This window comes from Natator depressus, chromosome 22 (genome assembly GCF_965152275.1).
Source record: "Natator depressus isolate rNatDep1 chromosome 22, rNatDep2.hap1, whole genome shotgun sequence".
In the NCBI taxonomy this organism is placed as follows: Eukaryota; Metazoa; Chordata; order Testudines; family Cheloniidae; genus Natator; species Natator depressus.
The window spans coordinates 7101524-7111182 of NC_134255.1; the positions used below are offsets into that span (position 1 = coordinate 7101524).

At 46.5% G+C, this 9659-nt stretch overlaps 1 protein-coding gene across 1 annotated transcript; it reads right to left on the reverse strand.

Annotated features, from left to right (window-relative positions):
• Positions 1–3834: 3834 nt before the first annotated feature.
• On the reverse strand, positions 3835–9145 carry LOC141975945 (transmembrane protein 45B-like). Its single transcript, XM_074936641.1, has 5 exons — positions 8962–9145; positions 7908–8117; positions 6371–6555; positions 4835–4980; positions 3835–3976 (listed from the first exon to the last, which is right to left on the reverse strand). The coding sequence occupies exons 1-5, from the start codon at positions 9143–9145 to the stop codon at positions 3835–3837; spliced, it is 867 nt and encodes a 288-aa protein (XP_074792742.1).
• Between the last annotated feature and the right edge of the window lie 514 nt (positions 9146–9659).

Below are 9659 nucleotides of genomic sequence, written 5' to 3' on the forward strand. Positions count from 1 at the left end.
GCATTTGGTTAAAACTGGACCTTTGTACTTCGCTCTAGCTGAGGCACTTTTGTTTCTCTGCAGTTAAGAACTTGGGTCTCTAATTCACTTGCACCTTGTCACAGATACAGTCAGGCTCTCCCTGCTAGCAGCCCAGCAGATTGCTGTGAAGGGAATCCCTGGGCGCCGACTATGTCTGCTACCCCTTCACGGAAATGGCGCCCCTCCGCCCACCTGCTGTAGGCCCCTAGGACCAGTACTGATCCCTGGAATACCCCAGTAGATTAAACGCACCCTCTCTGTGTTCTACCTGACAAGGCGAGCCTTCTGGTTTACCTTTCCAATGGGTCCAGGGGAGTTGTGACACACAACACATACCAACTTTGCATAGTACTCAAACACTGTGGTGCTCTTTAATAGTCTGAGAAATACACAGAGTACAGCTCATATAGAAAGCAACAAACATGCTGAATGCAAGCCACTCGCTAGCTCACCTTTGCGCGGTGTCCATCTATGTTAAGGAAAGTAGGCAGGGACCCCTGCTTCATCAGGCTCTCCATGCTGGGTTGCTTCTCCCTCCTCTTTCGCTGGAGGAAAAAGTCCCCCAGAGTAGAGCAGCTCCTGCCCTTTTATAACTTTCAGCCCCCCCTTTGTCAACCTAGCCATATCACGCAGGGCCGTGAAACATCCACACCCCCAGTGCAGACAGTATTAGGTTGATGAAAGAATTCTTCCATCGACCTGGTCCCGCTAGGATTACCTGTCTCTTGGCGTAGGTAGCGTCTACAGTGAAGCACAGTTGCAGTGTACCACTGTAGCGTTTCAAGTGTAGACCAGCCCTCAGGTGATCGGATCCCTGCCAGTGACTTCATTGCCCATGTGACCATCTCCCTGAGTTCAGATTAAAGAAACTAGTTTGCTCTGGGCAGCAGCCATCTCCGTATCATTTAGATGGAGGATTGTCAATGTTTAATGACTCTTATCAGGCCTTTGCCACTACACGTTGGAATTTCAGAACAACAGGAAGGCAAGGGCACAACAGAGAAGACAACGACTAGCCCCACATTCGAAATGGAGTTTGCAGCTTGGTAAAGATACAGAGTTCGTAATCTGACAATGGATTCATAAAGTGTACAGGCAAATCCCCCCCAAATCCTCACACACCTCTAGCTCTAAATGTTATGTGCCATTTAGGGACAAATTCCTCTGAAATTTTTGAAGAAGCGAAGTACAGTGCAATATTAAAATGATTAAATTAGCTTATACCAGCCAAGAAACTGCTCTTGGCCCTTCTTAGTGCAAAGCCAGTGCTAAACTAGTGTTCAATCGCTAACTCCACCCCCAACCCCCACCAAAAGGGGTAGAACTTTGAGATCCCTGCTCCTTATGGGCTCGTTAAATGGCAAGAGTTCTTCATTCTTCCACTGTTGCTGCTGAGCTGTTGGCTGAACATGAGCAGCCCTCCCGGGGTTACTGTTGCTCTGAAGCTCCTTCTGCTAGAATTTGAGGTTTTTGGCCTGAGGTGCAGGAGGTGCATAGACCCTTTGTCTGGAAAAGCTACACCTGGAGTTAAAAAGAAGGAATGTATTATACGAGTGCCTTAATTCCTCTTCCCTCCACCAATGGGATAGACCCATTTCTCATCAAGAGAGTAACTTCTAGCCACCACTCACAAAGGACTAAGGGCCCTGGTCTCTGATACAGAGTTGGGTTGATGCAAGACAGCTTGCATCGACGTAACTAGGGAAGCAGCTACACTTAAATTTTGCTCCTGCCTGTGTAACTGCCCAGCTCCGCCAATTTATTAACTCCACCTCCGTGAGCGGTGTAAAGTCGGTGCAGTTTGGTCGACACAGAGTCAACGTAGATGCTGCGTTGCGTTTGTCGACTGTTACTGGCCTTCAGGAGCCTTCCTGTGATACCCCCCTGCTGACAGTACAATCAATATAAGCACTCCTTGTGAGGAAGCACACCGCTGACACAAGGAGCAAAGTGTAGACATGTACAAGCGATGTAGTTGCTGCGGGGGCTGTATGCCGACATAAGTTAGGTCAACTTAATTTTGTAGTGTAGACATGGCCTTAGTACACTTCCCCTACCCCCCCCCACACATCCATAAAATATTAACAGCTGTAAGGAGAAGCAAAGTCTGTCTCTTTTTTTAACAACTGGTGGGTGGGTGTATACTTAAAAATAAAAAAATTTAAAAAAATGAAGCCAGTCTGTTCTGTAACTGTACAGGGTACCCTGACAGCTAGAAACTCGCCCTGGAGATACTCCTAGGGGCGTTCTTAATTAAAATGACTTTCCAGACCATGATTTAAATGTTAGGAGCCACTTTTTCATCTTCAGCATGCTTTACAATAATTTGACTCCTTTTTAAAAAGAGGGAAACTGAGGCACGTAGCTGCGACATGGCCAAAGTAGCGGAAAGTGTCCATGGCAGATCCAGACTTAGTACTTGTGACTCCAGTCCTGTACCTGGTGCCTATTTTCAATACTTAGACATCTTTCTGTCAAGTATTATTTACATAGCTCTAGAACTGAATGCCTGCGCTCCTGCCTTAAATACCTTAAAGGCACAAATGATACACTCCAGAGCACCAGGCATCGTTATGTGGGAAGGGAGAATGTGCTGCTGTTTCTGTTTAATGGAAAGGGTGTCTCTCTTAGCAGGGGGGTGTTTTTATACTTGTGGTTCAATTCTAATACATACATACTAAAAAGAAGCAGAGGGTAGGAATGGAATGATGATGATGAGCAAAATTCTCAAAGTGCTTAAGACCCCCCACTGAAAGTCACTGTGCCTAAGTCCCTTTATATTCTGCTGAAAGAGAAGTGAATAACAGCTAGAGTATGTTCATTTGCATTTAGAGTAGTGGCTAGAGTATAGCTGGATGAATAATTCATTTTTCAGTTCACTTGGCTGTTCTGATGGGGGGGAAGGGAGGGCCTGATTGAACTGAATTTGAAGACGGGAGAAAATGTTGCTGAACTGAAAAAATCTGTTTGGGGGTGAATGAAGCATGTTGTTAACAAATGTTTTTGTGCCTTCTTAAATGACCATGTTCACAAAACAACCAGAAGAGGAAGAGGTGGTGATGCCTTTCCTCCGTTTTGTGAATGGCATCTAAGCCGGGGGTGGGAAGACGGGGATCTTGTGAATTTGGGTCAGTCGGTATTGCACTTTTTTTTCCAGCAAATAAAGTGTGTGAAATTTTTTGGCCCAGCTGTAATTTAGAGCACCTGACCAACATCACATCCCCTTTGTGCTAGGTGCTGTATATACATAACAAGAGACAGTCCCTGCCCTGGAGAGCTTACAATCTGAATAGACAGTGGTGGAAAGGAAATATTGTTATCCTCATTTTTACAGCTGATTAACCGAGGCACAAGAAAGGTTAAGAGACTTGTCTAGAATCACAGAGCAATGTTTGGGAGGAGCTAGGACCCAGATCGCCGAATTCCCTGTCCATTTTTCCTCTCATTAGTTTGTCATGGTGGGGCGGGGGGAGTCGGATATTGTTTGGTTTTTTTCTCCATTGGTCCATGATGTTTCTGGGAGGCCTCGGGATAGGAGCCCTCCTGCAGGGTGAGTGTGGGATGGGCTCACTCTCCAACCTTCCTCAGGGTCTCCCAGCCTTCGGGGGTAGACCCAGTCCTCCCCCAAGGGCCTTCCATCCCCAAGGGGCAAGACCCAACACCACCACTCTGACATGCCCCCCTGGTGACTTTAACATTTCTTCCTAAACCTGTGACTTTTAATAAATGTAGCGCTCTGTGATTTTTGTTAAAAAACACCGTGACAAATCTGCAGCCCATGTTGTTTGGGGGGCAGGAAAATCCTCCTGGCTTCTAGGAAGGAAGAGACTCTAGCGTGGAGTCAACATTTTCCATGTTATCCGTTTGCAGTAGGAGGGGAGTATAGGAACTCATGTCGAACGTCGAACTCCCAATTTTTCCCTGTCTGCCATATTTCTTCCGTCTCTCAATGCAACTGTAACAGATTAATATTGATACAGGCATAGTTAACAAGCTATGAGACAGCCTCCCACCTTCAGGAAATGAATCAAGTGAGAGAACTAAGATTTATATGACTTTTGCATAATTTTTAATCTTCAGGGTTAAATTTTAACGAGGTCCTGTTGCATGATGAGAGGCAACCCTTCACAAACAGGTCCTAAATTGACGATCCAAATCATGAGCCATTCGTTTAACCCCAGCAGTGCTGAGTATACCACGTATTGGATAGCCAAGTAGCCATGTTTTCTTCAGGGTACCCTAGGCTCATCTTGCCTGTCTGCAACATGTAACTCAATAGACTGGATATTCCATACCAAACTGTATCTGGAGTGAATTTACATTTTGGCAGCAGTGAAGCAGTTAAATGTCCCCTCTGGTTGCTGCTCTAGCGTTTAAATAAGTTCAGAAGGGGAGAATGTTCAGTGTGTTCTATTTTGGATTGAGCATCTAAAGTTGCTACGTTAGGGGCTTGTTTGCCCAGGGAGTAAGTCCACATAACCACCATTGACATCAATGGCTAGGCAGTGCTGGAACTGCTGCTTATTACACCAGTCAGAATCCTCTCACTCTCCCATCTGTTGTCTCTCATCAGATACGAAGATGATAAACTCTGTGGGGCGGAGGTCATCTTTTTGTTAGGAATGTGCACAAGGGGGAACCCTGATCCCTCACTGGGGGCCTCTTGGTGCTACCACAGTACAAATAACGGGAGTTCTTTGCCCACTGTATATAAGCAGATCTGTTATCTGTTGTGTGTCACTGACACAAACCAGGGCTCATGACGGTCATATCTGCACAGACCATTCTCCCACTGCCCGGCCCCACTACGTACCAGTACACGATCAAGTAGTTGATGATAAAGAGGAGGAGAGCACCTAGATAGTGCCAGCTGAAGCACATGGTGAGGAACATGATGTTTCCATGATCAGTCTGGTCCCAGCCTGGCCCGCCCCATGGTGGGTACAGCACAAACCCGATCTAGTTAGAATAAGTGGTGATATGATGAGCAGGCCAGCTCCTCCAACACCCCATCCTCTCCTTTATTACACGGCTTCAGTATCGAATATGGATGCACTGAGCAAAGGCTCCCCATTGCGCTCTAGTGTCTGCCTAGGAGATTGCACTCCTTTTATACCAGTGCCTTCCTGCAGCTTTGCACACCAGTTTGACCTGCTGATTATGCTGTTCTAACATGCTGTCTTGGGACTGCCATAGGAGACCATCCAGACACTTCAAGGAATGCAGAATTTGCTTAGTGACCAACTACAATGAGCGTATTGCACTGGGTCCTTGTGTGCATCCAGATGAAATTTCCAGTGTGTTTTTAATCTGCAAAGCCTGATATGCTTTGGGTCCTGGCTATGGAGACAGCTCATCTATCTGGGGTACTAACATTAGTATAGTAATGGGGAAACTATCCAGTTTTTCTTTATCTTCATAACACCCCTGTGAGATAGGGAGGTATTAATATCCCCATTTTACAGATGGGGAGTTGAGGCACAGAGACACTAAGTGATTTGCCCAAGGTCACGCAGGCAGTCTGTGGCAGAGCAGGAGATTGAGTCCAGGTCTCCCAAATCCAAGGCTAGCACTTTAACCACTAGCCTATCCTATTTTCCTGATGCACCATCCTGTCAGCTGAGATCATCTGAGGTGCTTGTCCTGATTGTCCTTACCTTTGAGTTTAGTCAGAAGGGGGCAGGACTTAGGTCCTACCCTCTGGAATTTGCTCTCCCTGCTTGTCTGACAGAGCCCAAGGCTGCTGACCTCGAGGGCACAGTGCAAGACTTGCCTGGCTTCTAGATGAGTCCTGATTCTATTACATTGTGAATGCTATAATGTGCAACAAAATGACCAACATTCCCAGACTGAGCCGCTCTTACAAATGTTGTGTGTTTGTTTTTTTCTACAAAATCAGAGGTAAAGTTTTCAGAACCAGTGTGTACAGTTATAACCTGGAGGGAGAACTGGTGTAACCCGGAGAGGAGCTGTAGCTGTGCTGGTCCCAGGATATTGGAGAGGCAAGGCGGGTGAGGTAATATGTTTTTATTGGACCACCTTCTAAGCTGGTGACAGAGACGAGCTTTTGAGCTTACACGTCAGATCTTGATCTGAAGAAGAGTTCTGTGTCAACTGAGGAACTTGTCTCTCACTAACCGAAGCTGATCCAATAAAACACATTACCTCATCTCTCTAATAACCTGGAGAGAGAACTTAGTAAATAACACATCATGGCTAAAATGAATTTAAGTCCAAGTCTGACAGTTGTTGATCATGATGGTCCCTTTTGAGTCTGAGTGTTTTACCCCTTTTTTGCTCTCTACTATAGAGTCAGTCAGGCTGAAAGTACAGGATAACAATTACTAACCTGCAAGAACCAGGATCCTTGGAGAAGGAACATGGTCGTCCTTAAGAGCTCCAGGACTGGGTTATCTCGCATGAACACTTCCAGAAGGGAGCAGAAGGCACCACCAAATATGGCAACGAGCATCAGTGAGTGGATGTGCTGATCCAGCGCGAGGCGGTGATGGGCATGAAAATAAAAGAGAAAACCTGCCAAAATTCAAACCAAATTGTGCTAATACTGCTTAAATGGTTAGTGAAGAACTGGATGCCAAGAGCCAACCAGTGACCCTGGAGCCTAGGTTGCGGTTGATGAGACAGATATTTTCCCTACCTTGTGCACATGTAACTGCTATGTATTTGGATAGGATAGTGCAGTTCACAGGGAGGACCTATTGTTCTGAATGGAGATGTTGCCACTTAAAAACTCGAGGCAAGCAAGTAAAGAGAAAATGTCTGGGAAAAGCCAGGTCCTATTGTCCAAATGACTACGAGGCAAACAGTCTGTCCCCAGTTGTCTAGGCAAGTCACTGATAAGTGACTGTTGGTAAGTCAGGTTTTTGAAGTACCCTTCTTCCTCTAAATAACTGATGGTTCTGAATCCCATTGTTTTGGAACAGAGCTTTGTGTCTTTTTCTTCCAGTGCTGATGCCTGAGTTTCTGCCCATTCTTTGAAAATATGTTTTCTTTCTTTTTCTTTTGACAATGAAACTCCGCCCATGTGCCCAGATGTTTTCCAAGTTTCTCTCTTAGCCATTGATTTGAAATGAGCCAAGAGCCTCTACTGAAATGAAAGTCTCAAGTGAATAATTTACAGATGACAAGGATTTTTATAATTGTTTAAGCCACATAGGCCTGGTCTACACTTAACATTTAGATCGACCGAGCTATATCGCTCAGGGATGTGAAAAAATTCACACCCCTGAGCACCATAGTTAAGCCAATCTAATCCCCAGTGTAGATGTGGCTAGGTCGATGAAAGAATTCTTCCATCGACCTAGCTGCTGCTACGCGGGGGGTGGATTACCAACATAGACAGAAAAACCCCTTCTGTCGATGTAAGGAGCATCTATGCTACAGCAGCATAGCTGCAATCGTGCCCCTATAGTGCTTGTAGTGTAGACATAGCCATAGTGTTGCCGATGGATCTGAAGAGTTAACAGGATTTTTGAAACCTATAAGACAGAGATCCCCAAACTGTGGGTCGCACGCTCCTGAGGGAGGCACAGAGGAACGTTTGGAGGGCGCGGCGGGGCCTGAGCCAGCCCCCACAGGGGGTGGGGAGGGAGCACCGCCCTGTTCCGCTCCCAGCTCTGCTCCAGCCCTGGCTGCTGCTCTGCACCTGGCCCTGGTCCCAACCCCCGGCTGCGGCCCTGGCCTTGGCCCCCTTACTCCTGTCTGCGTCCACTCCAGGCCCTGACTTGGCGGGTGGGGGAGGGGGCACAGACGGGTAAGAGGGGGCATGACCCTAAAAAGTTTGGGGACCACTGCTATTAGAGCTTCTGACTCATCTGTTTCCTAGGCTGCTGTAGCCTTTTGTCAGTAGTACTGTTGCTACTAACCTTCAACACACAGCGCCTGGGAGAGCATGAAGCGATCCAGCCCTGGGGGCAGCCCAAGCGGGAGGGGGATGAGAATATCCACTAGGCCAGCGAGGCCATAAGTGAAGTACATGGTTCCATGTGTCCAAGTCAGCAGGTCCACCCACTTGTGATCCTGGGTGTAGAGATGCAAATGGGGGCCCTCAGGAATAAACTGTCCAGCAAGAATCCCTATCCAACAGGAAAAGGGCCAGTGTGAAGGGAGAACAGGATCCAAGTCACTGAGAAAGCTATTAGCATTTAGCCACCTTTCTACTCTAGGTTTGGCACATAGGCGAGTAAAGGATCAGAATCCAGGCATTGTGCAAGGATCCCCTTGCCCCAGCCTTCCAGCTCTGCCTGTTCCACCCCTTGCCCCGTCATAGTACAGGGAGGCAGGTGCAGCTGCGACAGAGGTAAGTATTCAACCTAGACGTGACATGGAGTCAGCACTACTGCCAGGCATAGTGAGACCTCTTGTCTTAAGTCTGCAAATGATTTACAGTGCATCTGCCTTCTTTTAGCTTCAGAAAGATCTATTACTATTCAAAAACCCAACATGGCCTAACTATGAACTTTAACTGGAAGACAGGGCAGGCTATTGGAGCCTGCTGAGCAGATCCTGCCTGCTTTCCCATTGTCTATAGGTAGGGCCCTACCAAATTCACGGTCCATTTTGGTCAGTTCTGAAGTAAGGGTGGCAATACTGTGACCCCCCTAAAATACCCTTGCAACCCCCCTGCAACTCCCTTTTGGGTCAGGGCCCTCAATTTGAGAAATGCTGGTCTCCCCCCGTGAAATCTGTATAGTATAGGGTAAGAGCATACAAAAGGCCAGATTTCACAGGGGAGACTAAATTTCATGGTCAGTGACGCGGTTTTCATGGCTGTGAATTTATTCGGGCGCTATCTATAGGAGGAAACTTATTTGGTGCTCATTATTCTGATCGACAAGTGTGGGCGCTGACACGTCAGGCAGCTGGGGGAACGATGCACTGCTACTAGCTGAAAGGAAGGTAATGAGCTCCAGTCCTTACCCACTAGAGCAATGATAACTTTGCCCAGCCCTTCCAGGAGCTCCAGATACTGGTACCACTTATTTTTGCTGATGTTTTCATTCTTCCTCTGCATGAGATACTTGATGGGGTGTTTCACAGACCACAGGACCCCAACGGTCAGGAAGTAACACCCCGGCAGGGCATGACCTTCAAAGTTTTTCATCCCTGAGAGCCATGAAAAGAGAAAGCAATCAGTGTTCATGCTGGAAAGCAAATGAGGTGTTTTTTGATGCTCTTAATTACACAGATAACTGTGATTTGTATTGTATTACAATTATAAATTGCTCATTTGTAACTGGCCAGCAAAATGAGCAATTCTTCCCAGCCTATTCATAAAGGGGTGATTGTTTTTCAAAAGTCCTGAGCACCTACAAGTCCTATTGATTACTTCTACCCACCCAGGTTTGAAAATTTGACCTGAATAATCAGGATTTTTTGTGTAGGGGTAAGACTAATTCCCACCTCAATGTTTTCCTCTTTTTCTGAGATCCTAGCCAGGTGCCAGCCAACACAATCCTAGAGAGTAAAACGTCATTGGCTTTAGAAAAGATTATGTTTAAAATAGTTTTATGGGGACTTTGGCTCTGAAGCCAGAATGGGTTATGGCTTTGCAGGTGGCAATTATTTCATGAGAAAGAGGCTGTTATGATGGCTTTTTTCCATGCATGTTTCCAGGA